This window comes from Seriola aureovittata, chromosome 8, assembly GCF_021018895.1.
Source record: "Seriola aureovittata isolate HTS-2021-v1 ecotype China chromosome 8, ASM2101889v1, whole genome shotgun sequence".
Classification (NCBI taxonomy): domain Eukaryota; kingdom Metazoa; phylum Chordata; class Actinopteri; order Carangiformes; family Carangidae; genus Seriola; species Seriola aureovittata.
The window spans coordinates 21,539,731-21,560,585 of NC_079371.1; the positions used below are offsets into that span (position 1 = coordinate 21,539,731).

The window sequence follows — 20,855 nt, forward strand, 5'->3', positions numbered from 1 at the left end:
TTCAAAGAGTGAGCGTTTATGATGATTACTTTTATTACTTTTTATCACTACTATTAAAACGTAAAACAACAAAATGTTGTTTTCAAATAAACAACATACTACGTAACATCTACGTTATTGGTGAACTTTCGAGGTTGCTGGCAGGCAGATTTTCTTACCTTTTAACAGAGCCAGACTTTCTGTGTCCTTTTGCTAAGCTAAGCTAACCGGCTGCTGGCTGCAGGCTTGTTCTGAATGGACAGATATGAGAGGGGTATCACTCTTGTCATCTAACTCTCGGCAAGAAAGCAAAGAGTCATATTTTCCAAAATGTCAAAATATTCCATTGGCAGGCCTGGGAGGTCTCACAGAAAGGTGCTTTTGAATTTTATTACGGGAAGTGTGCCTTTTAGCCCCAGTGTGGGTACACACTTCCCATAATATATAGCTCTGCTGCCTTGATTATGAACATTTTTCCTGTCTTTTATGAGTCACCCAGCATTATGTATAACACCAGGCAAGTGTTATACTAAAATGCTGGACAAGCCCATTGATACATATGTGTTGATTTGATTTGATCATGTTTTCTTTCTCTGTGTATGAGTAGGTTGAGGAGAAGCACTAGAGGTTGAGGTGATGAGTGGGTGGATTAAGAGCAGGCATGATATATATGGCATTATATGCAAAAGAGAATTCAGTATATGCACGCTGTATGGCATTACAGTAAATGGTATTATGATGCCGTATGAATATTGATGAATCTCCTCACGTGTCTGTACTATAGGTACAAAACTGTGCAGTTTAGGTATGATAATGCTACGGTAAGACTCACTGACAAAGCCGTATGGAGACCGTTTACACTTCTCTTATCTTTCTATCCTTCCACCTCTGTGCACAGCTTTTCAAATACCATAATTTTCTACCACACAATTCAGCCATCTCTCTTAATTGGCAGATATACTGTAGGCTCTCATAGCCCTCTCTCAGAGTAATCTTTTTGTCTCTGAAGATAGACAGAGATGGAAAGATGCTATCACAAGTAATCAGAGAGTAAAGAGGAACTTTAAAGAGAGAGTTTCAATTATTCTGCCTGGATGGGAGAGAGGAGTGCACGTATTGTTCTTCCTCGTGAAAAAACAGTATTTATTCCACACACAAAGCAGAGAAATCACATGCACATCTATACTTAAAACCTACATTTCACTGTGCTTCTCTGTGCCTAATCTTTAATAGCCATGCCTGCGTAATACGCTACAGACCTGTGTGTTCTTTTAATAACAAGTAACAGTGTGCTTTCAAGCTGAAGTAGTGAATCTTATGGAAATCAACCATTGTACTATTCTACCTCGGTAGAAGGAGGTTATAATAGAATATTGTTGGCCTTTAGCTCTCTGCTCTGTGGTCAGATGCATTTAAATGTCAGCAGTGTTTCCTGCCTTTTCAGGAACAGGCTTGAAATGGGAAACACAAATGCTAGCCTGGCTCCTATTACCTGCCGCATTGGCTGGTGTCCGCGGCCCATTGTTTACGCCGGACTTTTATAGACCACATTCAAATAATGAATGGTGATTCGGGTCTGATTTATAGCAACAGATGCTACAATCGTGCACTGATGGCCCCTGATGAATCTCATTTGATTGATACTCGTGATAATGATGATACATGTGCGATTCATCGTTGTAGATCAGATCACTGTAGCGGAGTTTCTCACCTGCCAGCGGTGCAGTTCTGAGGTTTTATGGTTCCTTCTTCTTGTCTTTCTGCTGCACATATATACAGCACCTTGACCTTTAAGAAAAGAAACGTGTTCTCAGCACCTTTGTCACTTAAATCTCCATCCTTCATTAACTATGCATAATAAAGACGCTAATGTCTTGCCTATATTAACTGTGTAAACTCAAGTACCCGCTAAACATTTCCTCACATAATATTGCATGTGAATGTGTGTTTAATTTTATTTTAACTGTCTCATTTTATTTCATTTTTAAACTCCCTGTCCATTTCAGATGGCCTGATGGACTGCGTGGACCCCGACTGCTGCGAGCAGCTGAGCTGTGGCTCTGACCCCTTGTGCCACGGCTCGGCCGACCCCTTGGCCCTGTTGCAGCAGAGCCCGCTGACCCCCACCACGCCGCCCTCACCCACCAGCACACACACACACAGCTTCTACCGCCGCATACGCTTCCTCCTTGGCAAGGCAGCCACACACACTCTCCCTGGAGATGTGCCCTTTGATACCAGGTATGTGCTTGTTTACTCTTTGCTCGCCTGAGTCTGAATAGCCTCATGTATTTGCTTTGTGTGTCTGTGTCCTTGAGTTGTCCTGCTGCACTGTATATTCAAAGACATAAGTAGTCAGTAATGAAGTAAATGTGTCTGTATTAATGCATTTAATCGCCAATTGCCTGTTATTTGTTTAATGAGAGTGTGTGTTTGCATGTGAATGAGGCTCTTCGTGCGTTTACATGCCTTTGCACACATTTTAGTAATCTGTGTTCCCCTGGAGATTAGCAGTCACATGGCAGTGCAGTGTCGTCCGCTATCAGTGTCAGGCTGCAACTGCAGAGTATTTCTTTGTTACATATTTATGCTTAATGTGTCATTCAGTTACACCAGTCGTAAAGGTGTCACCATAAATTTTTCAGTGGCCTCTCACTGCCATCCAACAGAGGAAATACATCTTGCCGGCGTGATGATGACCCAGAAAGTTCAGTTTGGAAAACAAGAAGTGATGCCTCTGAAAAAAATGAGAAGGGGCATTTTTTCCCTGGTTCACTTGTGGAATAAACAAATAAATTAATTATGTGAACGTTTTTTTCCTAGGGGAAATCGATGGCAGCTTTCAGGGCAGGAGTAACAAACGGGGCAACACAGCCACCCGGAGAAACCTCACTATCCTTCATTTATCCCTCTTCTGGAGTAACAGATAGGCTCCATCAGTGAACCTGTGTGTGTGTGTGTGTGTGTGTGTGTGTGTGTGTGTGACACATGTGGGTCTAAATCTGTCTTCATTTGAACAGTTCAGCGATTATTCCAGGTTTGAGCAGTGTATTTCACACTTTACCTGCAAAATCAAGATGAATACTTTAAAACAGCGCAGATATGACTGATAGTTTATGGGCTATGTAAAGAACAACACAGCCCTTTTGCTGCAGGTACCACTGTCACTGTAATATAAACATGATGTGGAAGTTTTGCTTTTAATATGACAGGGTGTTGAAAGGTTTTACTGTGGGTGAAGCTATATTTATGGTCCTTGTATCCTGGCAATCTCTGGCAGATTTCTCTGTGCTACAGAAGGGAATTGTACTGAGCAGAATAAATGCAGTTGCTTTCTCTTCACGCACAAGGTTGTTTGGCTAGTGCATCACAATATGCCTTTCTCTTCAAACAATGATTATGTTCTCCATCATTGTAAACCTGTCATCTCTCCCCCTCTTTGTCTCTCCCTGCTTCCCGTCTTTGTTTTTCCAGTCGGGTAGCGGTAATTCGAGGTAGTGTCGTGTTGCAGGACAGCTCTCCTCTGGTTGGAGTCAACATCACCTTCCCACAGCATCCAGAGTATGGTTACACTATCAGCAGGCAGGATGGAAGGTACAGGCACAAATACAAGATACACATTTGTCTGTTTCTTTTTGTCTTCCTCCAGTCTTATTCTGTTTTACTCTCATTTATCTCTAGTTTTGACTTGGTGACCTTGGGCGCAATGTCTATGACCTTGATGTTCCAGCGCCCGCCCTTCCTCCCACAAACACGCACCATCTGGACGCCAAACAACAACTTCCTGGTTCTGGATCAGGTTACCATGTCCAGGGAGGAAGCTCAAACTCCTAAATGTGACATCAGGAGTGTTTTGAGTCCCTACCCGCTGGTCCTGCCCTACCCTCTTCCCAGATACACGGGAGCATGTGCAGAGAAGGGACCAGCTGTACCTGAGCTTCAGGTACTGTCCACTTTGCTTTGCTAGCAGCTGTGTGACGCTGGTGCTTTGTGCTTAAAGCTAATACGCGAACCGATTCATAATGACAGTGCTAACATGCTAATGTTTAGCAGCAATGTTTATAATGTTTACTGTTTTTGCCACCTTAGTTCAGCGTGTTAACATGCTAACCTTTTCTAGTTAATACTAAAGACAATGTACAGCTGAGGCTGGCAGGAATAGAGCTGAATCAATAAGTCGACAAATGGATTAGACTGAAACTACTGCAGCTAATTATTTTGATAATCATTTAATTGTTTAATTGTTGTTTGCAGGTTGCTTTTCTCTGCTTAATATCATTGTAAACAGAAGGTCTTTGGGTTTTGGACAAGACTGAACTTCACCTTGGACATTTTATAGACCTAAATATAAAAGTTCTGGAAATCATGAGCTAGCATGAGACCACCACTCTCCACAACTCCCTCCCTCTTCCTGCTCTCTTACGCTCCGCCTAGCCCTTCACCTACATCCTCGCCATAGTCCATCTCTGCTAACGCTGGAATCTGAAGCCTGCTAGACTATGGGTCAGCCATAGCGATGTCTTCCAGTAGCTAACACTAGCTTAAGGCCTTGGTGCGACAGGAGCAGTAGACCAGAAACATGTTCATGTATTGATTGGCAGCTGTGAGCTCCCACCCATGACTTTGGCCGTCTCTGATTGGTTATAAGGGTGAGGCTCACCCAAAAATATAAGGAATATTTCTGCACTGCTGTCAGGCTGTTCAATGGGTCTGTGTCACAGAAGCCTTTGACAGCACCTCTTCACACTGATACATTTTGAAGCATATTCCAGCAAAAAAAAATCATCAAAATAATCTTTAGTTGCAGCCTTAGATGGAAATGTCATTAGACTTACAGTTGTTTGGTGATAAGTGTTGTGTTGGACAAATAAAAGCACAAGCATGGGTAAAAACCTGCATGTAACAACACACTCTAATGTGTACAGATGTCAGTCAGTGAGAGTGATGCTCAGACTCAATTTGTAACAGCTCAGCAACAAACCAACCTGGTCTCATGGGATTTTGCAAATATAGCTCAGTTCATATTTGCATGATGCAAATATGAATTGAGCTAAAAAAAATGATCAAAATGCAAATTTGTGCTCCATCCATATACTTCCCCACCACAAAAGCAAATTAGGTGTCTGAAGGTCAGGTGTGGAGGTCAGACTGGTGATTACGTATTCACCCTTCAATGTGGCTCCAAATGTATTTTTTTCACTGTGACCACCAAGATTTTATTTCAGCTCCAACTAAAATTCTTGGTGCACAGAAAGTTGTTTTCCTGTTACCTGGACACATGATAGACTGCAGAAAATGTCATATCCAATATGTGCTATGGTCACACCATCCTTTTGTGGCAGAGGAAAGAAATAACTTTTTATTTGTACATATAACTCATACCCACAACACATCATCTGTTCTTTTGAGTTCAGCCTCATTTTACAAAATCAGATGATTGGAACCAACAGATCATTAAAATGAGGGAACATTTTATCCTTATGACAAATAACACCTCAGGACAAACAGGCAGCAAGCAAATAAATGGAAAGAACAGTACTTAATGTTCACAGTGAGCTTAGCAACACCCACAGTGTTCACCTGTGTTAATAAAAGGAATCAAAGGATTTAGACTTTTGATAAAAATGTATCGTCGTCTAACAGATAATTTGATTTGAGGTAATCACTGACTGAAATGGCATGATGTTATCAAACAGAAATATTGTGATGGATGAACAAATGTTTCCTCCGGTGGCTTGTTAAATGTTTATGAAGGATGAACGTTATGTTTTATTTGCTAGTCTGTAAGGTATATGAAGCATAATCATTTTTCCACCTTTTCCATTACAAGAAAACCTTCACGGTACAGACGGATCTCATCATTCACACTTTATTTCATCCATCACAATACGGCTGCAATGAACAATTGTTTTCGGTTAATTTGCAGTTTATTTTCCACATTAATAGCTTAATCATTTTGTCTATGAAAAAAAATTGTAAAATGCCTGCTATAATTACCCAGAGCACAAGATGATGAATTCATATTCATATTGCTGGTTAACATTATTTGATATAGCTGTACCTGCCAATAACACTTATTGTGTTAGCTCATTATTCAAATGCAAAGCAAAGATAAAACCTTTTTTACTAAGTTATTCTCTCCTATATTTCTCACTCTGATCTTCATCATGTCCTCCCCAGGCAGTGCAAGAAGAAGTTTCAATCCCAGGAGACTTTGTGAAGCTGAACTATTTGAGCACCCGTGCTGCTGGGTACCTCTCCCTGCTGCGGATCCTCCTCACACCTCCTTCCCCGTCATCCCCTGTCTCCCCACTGGGCGGTCTGTCCAAGGTGCACGTCCGTGCGTCAGTCCAGGGAAGGTTGTACCAGCGTTGGTATCCTGCTGGGCCTGGTCTGGTCCATAGGCTGGTGTGGAACAAGACTGATGTTTATGGCCAGGAAGTCTGGGGCCTCACTCATGCAACGGGTAGGTAGGAAATGAAATACAATGGTTCCCATCCACAAATGTGTTCCTTTTTCTATCTTAAATAAGAAAAAAGACATGTGTTGTATGTGATGTCCTCTGTCTCTCCTCTTTTCATGTAATCTCTGTACTCTCTGTAGAATAAAGGCAAATATCAGAAAACATCTGGGTTATGAAAAGTGTGCAAACTACTGATTTCATCTCACTCACATGAATTATAAATGAACATCTGCTAAAAAACAGAAACATTCAAATAGTCTCAGATTCGTTGAGGACAGCAGCAGCTGTCTGGGCCATGTGGAAACCATCTGACGTGTGGAAATATAATAAGAACATCAGACCATAAATGATGATAATTCGTCTCTTATATTAGTCCTCCTGCAAATGTAATAAGTTGATTTATGTGATTAAAGGGAGTTTTAGGTAAGTTGCCAGTATTATTGAGTTAGACCAGACAATTAGTACCACTCATGTCCGTGTGTAAAGTACAGCAATTAGCTTAGATTAGCATAAAGACTGGAAGCAGTGGGAAACGGCTTGCCTGGCTGTGTACAGAATAGTGCTTTCACGATGTCAGATTTCCACAACACAGTTATTGTGGGCAAAATAATTCACGCTAAAGATATTATCGCGATATCTATAGAAAACTAAAAATAATATGTCTCTTTTTTGGCAAATGAATTAGACTTGAATACGAGTGCAGGGAGGTGGAGAGAGAGTCTGTAACCACAACTGTACAAAAGTGTGCAAAAAGAACAATTACATTTAATGGATAGAAAAGGCAACCAGATGGTATGATAAACAAAGGATCCTCAAGGCCTAACATCTGCCATATATATATATATATTTTTTTTCATTTGTGCATTATTAACACAATATCAACAATGTTTTTAATGTCACGGCCATCGCCAGTACTAGTATGTTGTGATATCTCTAGTGCAGTTTTTAAAAAATTGTCTGTGAACATCTCTGAAGTTCACTATTCAGTGAGTTGGTATCTTTTAAATCCTCAATGTGAACAAATTATGGTTTTACTGGGAGTTAAGTGCTGTAATTGACTTTGGAGGGTTCTTGGCAGAGACCCTAGCCACTTCTTAGCCGCTGTGTCGTACAAATAGTTACAGCGTACACCATATAACCTTAACTTGTTGTTTTTACACAGTGTCCCCATTTCCAGTCTTTATGCTAAGCTAAGCTAATTGCCTCCTTGCAATAGTTGCATAGTTAAAGCGCAGACATGAGAGCGGTATGAATCTCCACGAGATAAACAACTAAGGATACTTCCCAAAATATTTGAACATTCCTTACAACAGTCTCGTTAGCACTGTCTTTCCAGCCTTTTAAATAAAATGTTTTGGTCAGCTGTGTTGAATGCTCAAATACAAACTAGGACAGAAATATTGTTGTTATCCACAGTAACTCTTAGGTCTTTGAGAGACTGCTTAGCACAAAAGCCTGATTGGAATTCGTCACATAAATGATTGACCATTCAGCAGGTAATCAGTCTCCTACTGAGAAATTAAAAATTGGAGATTGCCTGATTATGAAAAAAAATAATTATAGCTTTATCTGGATTTAGTTTATTGAATAATTGGTTTGACAACTGCAGCTTTACCAGCTTGCAACAAAGCGTTCACTATCGTTAAAATATCACAGGCCAGGAAATTAAAAAGTTGTAACAAACACAGTGGGAAGTGGATGACGTGAACAAGGGAACAACAAACTGTTTAGATTTTGTGCGACCTCTGCAGGACCTTCAGGACTGACAGAGGAGAAGAGTTGTATTGAGGTGGAGGAATAGCAGGATGGATGGTTCCACAAATATACCATGGAGTACCTGGCAGTAAAGATAATGTCTGCAGTGGCAGAGCGATACTGTCAAAAGTCTGGATAGTTTTGACAGAACTGGCTCTATGGAGTCAGGTGTGTGCACATGCTAAACGCAAATATGTGCATGGAAAGTTTTCACGGATGTGTCCCGTTTCTCTTTCTCACCAGGGTCGTCTCCCACCTGTGCAAAAAAGATATACTGGATATAGAACTGTTACTGTTATTGCACTTTGGGCTCATTATGGGAAAAAAACAGCCATTTTAAAGATGCCATAAAGGCTTAAACCTTTGAACTTTCTATTGGTAATATGAGAGATTATGTTTCCACTATCTGTGTTCACCACTTTTTCTTTGTGGAAGGTTGTAGACAAACAGTGGAGCTGCGAGCGAGAGCTTTCCATAAGCACTGAGATATCGCAGGCATACCAGAAGCTTTGTCCACTCAAGTGTATGGTCTCGTACACAGATTGCATCTCTGCATCCCTAGGCCTTCCCTTGATCCATCCCCTCCTCCCTCTCCTTATCTGCCAGAGCTGCATTTCATCTGCTCCAGCTCTCTCACCTTTTCTCAACTCAAATGATCTTGTTTTCTTATTTGCCCTGCTTTGCCAAGCCACCTCCCTCCCTGCCCTTCTTACCCCCTTCCCTCGTCTGCCGTCTTCCTCTACCCTCATAGTGTTTCCTGTGTTTCTGTCCTCTCCTGAACTCTCTTTTCTTCCCTTCCCTGCTTGTTATTTCCTCCATTCTCTCTGATCTCCCCTGTTACCTCTCTCCTGTTTTCCTCTGCCCTCCCTTGTTCTCTCTTCTCTTCCCATGTTTTCCCCTGATCCTTCCTTCTCTATAGTTCTTGGTGCTTGGTTGGCACAACGACACAGACGTGCACAGACACACACGCGAGCGCACCAAGGTGTTTTTGCGCGCGCACACACACACACACACACACACACACACACACACACACACACACACACTCACTCGCTCCATGTGCTCGCACACAGCCAGAGAAAGGGAGATCATGCTCTGTTTGCTGGGGTGAACACATTGCCTGAGGCTTCAGCAGAGGGGAATGAAAGCTTTCACCTGTGAGATATTGAGTGTGCATTTATGTACTATGGTGTGCATGTGCATTGTTTGTGTGAGAGTGTGTATGTGCTGGTGCGTGTGTGTGTACGTTTGTGTCATTTCTTGTAATATAGCTACAGTAATATTAGGTTGTGAAGCAGTTCTCAAAACACTGACACGTTCCCTCTGAGATTGCTTTGCCCCTTTTGTCCTGGAAAAGCCTTGTTCCTCAAATAAAGTCAGTTTTATTGTAGAATTTAAAATAAAAACGAGACAATGTCCCTGTTGACGGCAATTTATTTATGGCAACTTTTGATGCATTTTCATAAGGATGGATTGGTTTCCAGGTCATGAAACAGGTTTTTCAAGGGGGGTGCAATGTGAATTTAAGGGTCAGAAATGAATGTTACATATTAAAAAGTGCTTTTATTTTAGGAAAGTCTTTTTTTGTATTAAAGTCTGTCTATCCAAGCATTACTTCTATATGAATTTAAACTCATTGGCTCCTCAGTTCTGTTTCTGTCCTTCAAAAACACAAGATCACAAGCCTATCAGAGCTGAAGACACATAAAATTGAAATAAATGAGCCTTTTGAATGAACTTAAGAGATAGTTCCTGGACTGAGAACTTTTGTCCACTATCAGGTTTCTTTTTCTCTTTCAGAATCTCCAGTGTCCCAAATTACCCATTATTTCCCCTCCCCAATCAGTTTATCGATTGTACCCATTGAGTTGGAGTTTTAAGTTGGCCCCGTGTGCCTGCTGAGAGTTTCTCTCCGTGTTAAAGGAAATCTCCTGAGTTTGTGCGTAATGTGAGCGCCTTTACTTAACGTATTCCACCATCCCTGCTGTTCTTTATGCTGACTGTGCTCTCCTGTTCCCCTTGAGTGCCCATCAATTCAGAAGCTTGCTGGTTTACAACGAAGCAAGTTAGAGAGATCAGTGCCAACAGTGACTGACAGCGGCAACTATTCTTCTATACAGCTTTTGTGTCAGACTTGTCAAGCTCTTCTTACTGTACAGTTCATCATTATCTTCATTTGTGAAAATGTGAGTGTGAAAAGTTAACTGTATTGAACTCTTAGGCTTTGATTATACAAATTATTAAAGTGTGTTTTTTTTTGTTTTCATTTCATACACTTAACTTGGAATCAAATTAATTAAAACATAATTTGGTTACTTAAGGAAAGATGCAACAACTTATTTTAGGTTAATTCAGCTTTGGTGAAAAGTAGGGCTGCATGATATGCAAAAAGAAATCATATTGCCATTGTGATATGAGTCACTGAGTTTACTGAAAAGAATTTAAAGACGATGATGTGATTTTTGTTGAGTCTAGTACCAAACAAGTATGTTCCCTTACGTCTGGAGAATATGATCTATAGGCCGGGGCATCTGCGTAGCAACACAACGCTTGTGGTGCTAACAATGCACAACTTGGCCGTATTGCAATTTTGATTATATTTCCATTAATTGTGCAGACCTTGTAAAAATTTACTTTTAATTAAAGCATTGGCCACATCAAAAATGTGCATATTACATGAATAAATGCTTTACATAAAGATGCACTGATCAATATTTTTATATTAACAAATGATTAAACTACTGAGTGTAATTTGAAGGCAATAAGGCTACAGAAAATAATCACCCAACTCTGCATTTCATCCCAGCTTTACATTTCAGTGTTTTAGCATTTTTCAGCTCATTTTTGAGGGGGGGGGGGTTTCAGCCCTAAACCCCAATCAGAGTTATTTCCAAAAACCACTGGCAGCTGTTCTCAATGAAAAAAGCTCTGATAAACCCACTACCTCCCAGAGCCAAACAGCAGATGGACAAAGTTAGCATGTAGCTTGTGAATGTATCATTTAGCTGCTAAACAGCAAGATATTTGGTAAGCAAAATGAATATCTGACTGAAATTCATCATGTTGCTCAGTGTCAGTGACTTTTTCCTCTGCCTTCAGTTAGCCAACAAAAAAAGAAAAGAAAAAATCGATGGCTGCAGCTTTAAACTGAATTAGCAAGACAGCGCTACAGTGTAAACATACTTGATTGCAGTTCTGCCTTAAAAAGGAACAGAAGTATTACCAGCAAAATATGAATACATTATTTATTATACTTATTTTACATTATTGGTTTATATTTAGTGTTGTGGCTGATTCAAACAGAAACATTTTAACTACTACGTCTGCTGGTTTCGAGTAGCCTCGTCTAATAATATCATGTCATAGAATACCCTTTACCTTTATCTATTTCAGTAATATGTATCTAATAACTAGAGCTGTCAAATGATTGTAGTGGAGTTCAAATAGAAGGTCGTATGAATTAAAAATAATCCCTCATAATAGTAATTGTCCTTAAGTACAGTTGAGTGAAAGTATTTTTCACCTCTGAAAAAGACTGGTGACTTTTTGTACATGCATTTCTTTCTACATGTATGTGTGATTGTGAGTTGCAGATTGACGTGTATGGAAGCGTGTCTGTGTGTTTACATGTTTTTGAGAGCCCCTACGGCTTTGACACCTTCTGCCTTTAAACGTATTCCAAGTCTGAAGTGGTAAATTACTGTTGAGACATATTTAATCCTGCCAAGCCAAAAAAAGCTGTTGATAGTTGTTAGTTGTAGTGGGATGCTGCACAGCGTATCATTACAACTAAGAGGCCAAGCAGCTAATTCTAGGGCTCCTTCATGAAGACGGGCTCCTCCTGATTACGCCTCCACTTCTCACTGATCTCTCTCAAACACGCACACTGATGAGGGCTCGCTACAGGCCTTTCATCTGTTTCACCACTCAATACAATGTAGTTTTGAGTGCAATGGAGAATATGTGTGTGTGTGTGTGTGTGTGCGTATTTGTGTGTAAAGTCTGGCTGTCAAGTTCTGTACAAATACCACCACACATAGTTATTTTGCTGCTACTTTAGTGTTACGCACAGCAGGTGCACAGTACATAGTTATTACCGTGCATAACATCAAGCCCTTTCGTGTATATTTGCGTTTCAGTATCGGTCGGCTACGAGTACGAGTCGTGTCCTGGTGTGATCCAGTGGGAGAGGAGGACCGCTCTGATGCAAGGATTTGAACTGGTCCCTTCAAACCTGGGAGGCTGGTCTCTGGACAAACACCACACCCTCAACATACGCAGCGGTGAGGACAAACACAAGTCTCATAAACACAATATACAATATACCTGGGTATTGTTTTTGTTTTGTTTTGCTGCTGCACTTGCCTTTAGTTTCAGATGCAAGAACTGAAATTAATTGAATTCAGCTAGATTGAAATTAAATGAATTTTTGTTCATTTTTTTTCGAGAAGTAGCACTGATATCTTGCTTCCTTTGGGTCGGTCTCATACAGTGTAGCCGTATGACTAAGGATCAGAATGCTCCCACTTTAAATATATTTTAGTTTACTTAATCTGACATTACAGGAAGTAGTCCAGCTGACAACGCTACATCCTACTATGAATAAACCAGCTCAATAAATACCTATTGCATTAAAACCCCGGAAAAAGTTGTTTCAAATCTTAAGCACTTGTCTGTAACATTAAACATTCCTCACTAAATATACAATGCATATATTAAGGGGAAAAACAACATTGTTAGCTATTCTTTATTTGATTTAAGAGTTGAATTTGATTGACCAGATAGCTGTCATCACATTTAGATTCAAATATTGCTAAATCCTGATTGGTGCAGAGAGGTGTGTGACATCGACTTTCTTCATGTGACTGCAACCTACATAAAAAGCAGTGAGAGGAGCTCGGACAAAATTAAAAAATACTGAAATCATGTGCAATAATCAAAAGTGTTCTAACTTTGGCAGGAAATTGTGTGTTCATATAGGATCCCATCACTCACCGTAATAACGGCCTTTAAGGTATTTACTGCTTTCCTCTCCCCCCAAGGAATCCTTCACAAAGGAAACGGCGAAAACGTCTTCCTTTCCCAGCAGCCTCCTGTCATCAGCACTGTAATGGGGAATGGCTTCTACCGGAGTGTCCCCTGTGGTCCAAGCTGCAGCGGTGCAGCCAGAGACATGATGCTCTTTGCCCCCGTGGCACTGGCCAGCGGCCCTGATGGCTCTCTGTACGTGGGCGACTTCAACTTCATCCGCAGGGTCCATCCTGATGGATACACCAGAACCATACTTGAACTCAAGTGAGACTCATGATTCTTGTTGAGTATGCCTGTGATAAGACCAGTCTGATCTTGGCAGGGATCTCCCATAGTGGGAAGCAGTGAGATTCTGAACACTGGATTGACTTGAGCACAATTAAAACTAAATTAGTGTGGCTGATACGGGTTAGTATGGCATTAGCTCGGGTTGGCATCTGCAGTTGTGATCTTTTTGATCTCAACAGAATACACTCTGAAGTTTGTCTTCATGCAAAAGCCAAGTATGTGAGGTTCAGGCATCACAGGCTCTAATCTACCTCTTTAGGATGTGAGAGAAGCTCAAAGTCTTTGCTGTGAAACAAAGATATTTTTTACCCGTGGATTATGACGATGATATCTCCTACTGCGCTGCAGGCACTACATTCTCTATTTCGGTACTTTCTCAAGCGTAGAATCTCGATGGGATTGCACAGTCATTTGTCCTGTAATGTGTTCTTCTTATGTAACTTTACTCTCTCATTCTCTATTATTATCATCTCTGACTAATATTCCTGGTTCAGACGGAGGTTTCATGGTGTCTGTATTTGATACTTCCCTGCCCTCTGGGAGGAAATGCCAAGAAATTTCCTGTTTAGGTTGATATTTAATGTGAAACAATACAGTCATCTAAATCAGCTCTAATCTCACTTTATTAGGAGAGAATTGACTCATTGTAGCCACTGAAATTCTAAGTGACTCTTGTTAACATCACAAATTATTGTTTTACCTTCTCTTTTCTCCCTTTTAAACACTCCTTTATTATCAGGAACCGGGACACCAGACACAGGTGAGAATTGGTGATTAACACCTCTTTTATATATCTTGACAAAAGAAAAATATACACATACACACAAAAGACATGTGTCAAGAGAAAAGATAGGATATGTTGCAGAATGTCTCACAGCACTTTATCTTGGTTTGTTTGCTGCAAATTGGATTGACCTGACTTCTCCTGCGTCCCACAGACACACACAAACACACAGAAACACACATACACAGACAAAACACCCAAAATCTTCATGTTCTCAGGTTGCAGTCAGATCTATTGAATCCTCATTTGAATATCACTGGTTGATATTAAATTTGTAAACTGGAAATCAGCCAAAATGTCAAGGATTTCCCGTTTCAGAGGATTAGCAGAACTCTGTTTGGAGGATGCAGCGGTTCATTCACTTCCTGAGCTGGACTAAAAGCGCGAGGCCTGGTGTGGCCTCGACATTGTGATGTTTGTGTGAGCTCTATACACCATGTTCGACAGAAGATTAGACAGATGTTAAAGGGTTTGTGTGTGTGTGTGTGTTTGTGTGCATGTGTGCGTGCGCGTGTGTGCGGATGTTTGAGTGGCTGTCTGCTTGTGCACCACTATCAGGGGTTATATCGAGCCTGTGTGTGTGTGTGTGTGTGTGTGTGTGTGGGTGTGTGGGTGTGAGAGAGACAGAGAGAGTTTATCCGATTTGAAAAGGGAAAGGGTTTTCAAGATGCCGTATCTCCAGCATGCCAGAGTTTTCAACCGTGCAAAAAGGATAACGTGGCTGGGTGTGTATGCTTGCACTGTATAGGTGGGTGTGTACAAATGTCTGCAAGTGGGAAAATGTAAATGTGCCTATGATGCACAAACCATAGTAAATACCTACTGGAAAGCCTAAGCCAGTGATTCCCAACCAGGGGTACTTGTACCCTGGGGGGATACTTCTGGCCTTGCCAGGGGGCAAATAGAAAGATTGTGGAGTAGCTCAGATAATTACATATCTGGATGAATGGCTGATATAATGTGAACTGGATAAATGTTTAAAGAGATAGCTTAAAGTAATGAATAAATATTTAACCTAATTAGTTAAAAGTAATATATAATTACTATATAATGGATAAAATCAATAATGGATAACCAGTTAAAATAGTTAGCTAAAGGTATGAATAAATAGCTAATTAGCTAAAATCAATGGATAAACAGTTGTAAAGTTGTATCGGCTAAATGGTCAAAATAGCTCAAAGTAGGCCTGTTGGTTAAATGGTTGAAACATCCATCAGTCCTTTTTGCTATGCCAAATGTATGAATGCAAATTTAACTAAACCACAGTTGAATTATGTGAAAAAAATATTGTACCATGCACTATTATATCCATTTTAATATTATTAATAGTTAAGTAACATCCAGTTTAAAATCGATTCAGATTTGGAGCACAGGGAGAGGTGTCAGTGGAGGGGTGCTGTAGTTAATCCCACACACCTGTGGGGAAACTTTACATCAAAAAAAAAAGGTGGAGAAGCACTGGTCTTAGCCTGTAGCAACTGGATTCTTCTGAAGGCACTCTGGTTACCCTCACCTCACCCCGGAGGTTTCTCCTTTAGTTCCCGCTTCCTCCTTTTTCTCCACACCAGCTTTTTACTGTTCCTCTTTTATTCTATACTATTGTTCTCCCAAGTCAAATACATTAATTATTCATCCATATTCAGCTTTCAAAGCTTTTCACTCCACATTCTTCCCAGCAAAGTGCCTATCAGCCAACAGGGCTTCAAAACAAGGTGCTCTCCGAGGGGAGACAATATGGGATGTACTCACTGTAAAACCATTGTCTATTCTCTCCCTTCAAGAGTGTGAGCAAAGAGTAAAGCAAATAGGGAAGGAAGTCCTCTGCAATATCATCTGAGAGCCCAGACGCTCGATTCAGAGAGACGGTCAGGAACAGCTAGATCACTGTGTCTATCAACTCTGATCATTGTTGTTGTTATTATGTGAGCGGGGAACAAGGGAGGCTAGAGTGGGATTGTTTGTGTTGTGGTTGTTATTGTTGTTCATTTCCCGTCCGCTGGATAAATGTATTCCGAGCTGTGAGCATCTAATTGAGGAAAAGACAGGTGAAGTTATTTGTAATCAGTTGTACTCACCATGCGACGCTCGAGGTCGCTTCAAGAGGCCCAACAAATATGATATACTGCGCAGAGCAGTGGCACACTTTGGAAGACGGCGAATAACTCTCTTAGGATCAAGCTTAAATTATGTATGTGCAGTTCAGTGCAGAGTTCTGTAAACAGTTATGCACTTAATGGACTAGATGACTGACAGCACTCTTGCCTATATTGCTGTGTTTTTTTTTTTTTCTTCTTTTTTTTCTGGGTTGTGAGAAGTTTCCGGCTTATATCAGAGGGAAGTTTTCTCTTCAGAGAGTGAGGATAGAATAGTTTCGTAGTGCACAACTGCTGTGCAAGGCAAACAGACAATTATAGGAAACTGTTTGTAAAATGTGAGAAAAATGTTAAGAAACATCTAAAGGGTTTTTAGGGCTGTAAGCGGTGCACATGCTACTGACGAGCATGACAAAAGAAATATTTTTCTTGACATTGTGATTTCCCTCGCAAGATGATTTTCATTAAATGGCCAGTGAAAATTACAGGGGTGTCTCTGAGTTTAACAGCAGGAAGCCTTTAACCAGACGCAGTTGATCACCTGGATCTCAGCTAGCTACAGTGTTCAAAGTGCAAAATTTAGATTCTGAACAATACAACACAATAATCTACTAAAAAGGTTTTCTGTGATTAATGAATTGAAGATTATATGTATTCAAGCAAGTAAAGTCGTCTCTGTTCAGCTACATGCGCACAGTGTTGGCGCTCCTACTCAAAGGACAGTACATCGCTCACAGTCAGCATGAGACTAAATGAAGTCAGTGCTCATGGTGTGCCAACTGAAGCCTGAGGTTTACCCCTGGATCCCACTGGCTGCCAGTGTATGACATCACATCTGTCACTGTGTTTTGGTCCGTCCTCTGCACGGCTTCACACCCCACAAGGACTGGTTAACTTCTGGCCTGGCGGTTATGATGTTGATGTAATGATGTAACATACGGTCTGGAATCTGGAGAGGGGGTTATATTTCGATGTTCAATGCTGTTCCTGTGTCTGACTTCCTGCACGGCTCAATCCGTTCGTTGCAGGTTGATGTGACTTATGTCAAAAATAAAGTAGGTGCGTAATTTTAGTGGAGCAGAGCGGAGAACTGCTTCTGGGACACTTCGCTGCGACGCATCTGGTGAAATCACAAATCTAGAGTGGCCGCAATCAGCTCCGAAGGCCGCGTCGCAGCTGGAAGGCAACGTGTCTGTCCCAGGTGTAATCCAGGGGTTACACTGAGGATAAAAGACAGTTTTATTAAAACAGTATGAAAATAAAACATAGTGTATTTTTCAGCCTTATGCTGTTGCATGTTATCCCTTCTCCCTGTTATTGCCCCCCCAATTTTCCTGTTGCTCCCAGTTTAGTTTGCAAGTTCCATAGAAGCGAAGGAAAGAATTCACAATCTAGCATAACATTTTATATTTGTGACATATTACGTACAACGCAGAAAATCAAAAAATCAAAGACATGCAGTACATACATAAAATATGATTCCTGAACATGACATACAGTCATAATGCACCAGTAGACTCTTGCAAAACAGGTATCATGTCACAGAAACATTATATAAGGATGCAGCTATTGGTAGGATTTACCAAGGCATTAATATGACCTACCTTATTCAATCTGCATATACATTTATGCATAAGGCTCCTTATCACTGCCTGACATGTGGATGCTGTAATGCTGATGAACAAATGACTAATGCATTAAAATCTAGGCTCATACAAAAATACCCTCATGGTTTCATCGTAAGTAAGTGTACATCCCTTTATACCACTATTTTATAACAATACTGTAGGAGAGGCTTACAGGGCTGTACATCTTGCCCCAAAGAGAGCTCTTCTTTATGTCCTCATCAAAAAGAGCAAAAATGAGTGAGCATTATAATATGAGTGTATTTCTTTTCTGTAGTTATGGCATTGCCATTTTCCAGAGTAACTGAAATTCAGTTTGAAATAAGAAAAAAAGGTCCATGTTTTGTTTTATTGTTACAGTGAATAGATATACCACAAAAAAAGGAATTACTTAATTTTCACCTTGATATAAGGACTATCCGGTTTATGCAGCGTACAGTCTATTTTACACATATAAAAGAGTAATGTAGAAAAGGTGGAGCACATTACCGAGAGCCTTATCACGCCTCTTGATCCAGGGGCACTATTTTCCTCTTGTACAGGTCTAGTTCTCCTTGTTTAAAGGATGGTTTACTGTAGTTTTTGGGGGGAATTTTACCTTTTTTTTTTCAACTGACGTGTGAATGTGAAAATGTTTTGTTCTTTTTTAAGTGGTTTAAATGTAGTATCTTGAAGGTATGTAGAGATTAGCTCAGGTAGGCTTCACTGCGTGGGATTATTCGTGTTAGCAGGGACATGCAAGAAACATATGAGACACTGGTTTAATACTTTGAATTCGTAAGCTTATTAATTTTTCTTTTCTTAACAAACTTACTGATACCAAATCCTAAGAATGAGATAATCACTGAGAACTATTATTCGGCTGCCATGGCTGTGGCCATCTGTACTATTTAAATTAGAAGAGATTAATCTTGTTGTTCCAGCACAGGCTCCTGGAGTTTCTCACACTAATGCTTTTCACTGGGATGACCTGATTACTGCTAAATGCCTTGACTTCAACTGATGGTGTTGTGTGGTTGTGAATACTGAGTATTATTAGAATTTCCTGAAATAGGCCAGTTTCACTGTCAATATAAGTTTAAACTGCATCATATAATGACATAAAGAAGCATCAGTCTGTGTCACTCTGGGGAAATAGAACAGAAAAAAAAAAATCAAAACGCTGTTATTTGCCACTAGTGTGTCATGGTAAAATTTACATACATGCATACACACATTACCATCTAAACTTACTCTGCTTTCTAACTTGATCGACCTTGATTAACCTTCTCCTACTAGCACCAGCCCTGCTCATAAGTACTACTTGGCCATGGACCCGATGGGGGAGGTTCTGTACGTGTCGGACACCAGCAGTCGCAGAGTGTACCGGGTGAGGAACCTTGGACAGCCAAAAGACCCGTCACGTAACCTGGAGGTGGTGGCCGGGACGGGAGAGCAGTGTCTGCCTTTCGACCAGAGCCACTGTGGAGAGGGCAGGAAGGCCACCGAAGCCGCTCTCAATAACCCTCGAGGTAAGAGAAAAGACACACTACATCTGAAGAGCTCACTTCCTCAGTAAGTCACGACACACTTTTGCCATGAGCGTGAACTGTATTTACAATCCCTCCAGGCTAAAATATATGGAGATCAGTAATCTGTAATCAGTACTCGCCGATCAGTATTCAGTAATATTCGGTACACCTAGGTTTTGACAAGTTTCCTGAAGGTCAGAATTTTTGTATTGAAGCAGCTCATTACACTGACAATTTCAATAATTTAGTGTTTTCCTGATTTCATGACAAAAAAAATTTCAGATTTGCCTGTAGTTCATAACATCGAGTGCAACACTTTGAGTATCTGTCTTGAAATCCTCATGGGACGCGCAGAGACTACTATCATGATCTCATAAAAAGTCACTTTGATAACCCTGGAACTGTCTCTGTGCTCTATCCGTGTGCTTTGAACATTGTTCTCCTTGAAGTATAGTTTTTGGAAAATCGTAATCTGTGTGGGAGGGTGGTAGGATTCTTTTCATATAACAATATTGTGCTCACATTTTACACAGAATTTGTCATCCACCAATTCAAGTTGGTCAAAATGCCGCATTATAAACTGTATAATCATAGAACATATATCGGTATCTATAAATTCCTTCTGCGATGTGTCCTTCCTGTGGGATGTTGCTGTTTTTGTAGACTAGTCAGAAACCTGCTTGATACTTGTTCAAAATATTATTTCATTCCAGACTGACTCTTGACTTAAATGATTAATTATTGGATTGCAAACATAGCAAACTAATGTTCTATTATATCAGAACAAAAGACAATTGTGGTCCAAGTCAAATTTGATTAAATTTGCTCTATAAATTACAGTGCTGTTTATCTTTATTATTCATATGTAAAAATGTTTGTATGAGATATATAAACACAATGTAAGTTTCAATGTTATGGCTGATTTCTATGTTTTGACTAAAACACACAGTCATTTAATCCATAAAATTGCACTTACTGACTGTAAGCCCTCAAATATTTAGATATGCTGTGGCATTGAAATAATGCTTAATAGGTTCAAGGATCCTACTGTGCGCTGGCACATAAACACCGCATCACAGCCCCACCACCAGCCTGTATTGTTGTCACCTGGCATGATGGATTGACGGTTTCACGCTGGTTGCGCCTATTTCTATTTCTCGACCCTGCCGGCGTTTTTTAAGTAAAAATTGATTTAACCAGGCAGCATTAATTCTCCCACTCTTCAGTAATTATCATTGTTGGTCAAAGTTACTTAAAGGTAATTATTTAATTCTCTTCATGTGATTCGCCTTAAAAAATAAGTGACTGTTGCAAAATGTTGTTTTT

The 20,855-nt window shown here is 40.3% G+C and overlaps 1 protein-coding gene across 3 annotated transcripts in view; it reads left to right on the forward strand.

Moving 5' to 3' along the window:
- The window catches only part of tenm1 (teneurin transmembrane protein 1), a 165,843-nt gene that overhangs the window by 105,814 nt on the left and 39,174 nt on the right, over positions 1-20,855 (forward strand). For all 3 annotated transcript variants that reach the window (XM_056383289.1, XM_056383290.1, XM_056383291.1), the window contains 8 exons: positions 1,986-2,220; positions 3,454-3,573; positions 3,661-3,922; positions 6,160-6,445; positions 12,337-12,480; positions 13,240-13,492; positions 14,256-14,276; positions 19,297-19,529. In XM_056383289.1, coding sequence (XP_056239264.1) covers positions 1,986-2,220; positions 3,454-3,573; positions 3,661-3,922; positions 6,160-6,445; positions 12,337-12,480; positions 13,240-13,492; positions 14,256-14,276; positions 19,297-19,529 — 1,554 coding nt within the window. The remainder of the gene's footprint in view (positions 1-1,985; positions 2,221-3,453; positions 3,574-3,660; positions 3,923-6,159; positions 6,446-12,336; positions 12,481-13,239; positions 13,493-14,255; positions 14,277-19,296; positions 19,530-20,855) is intronic.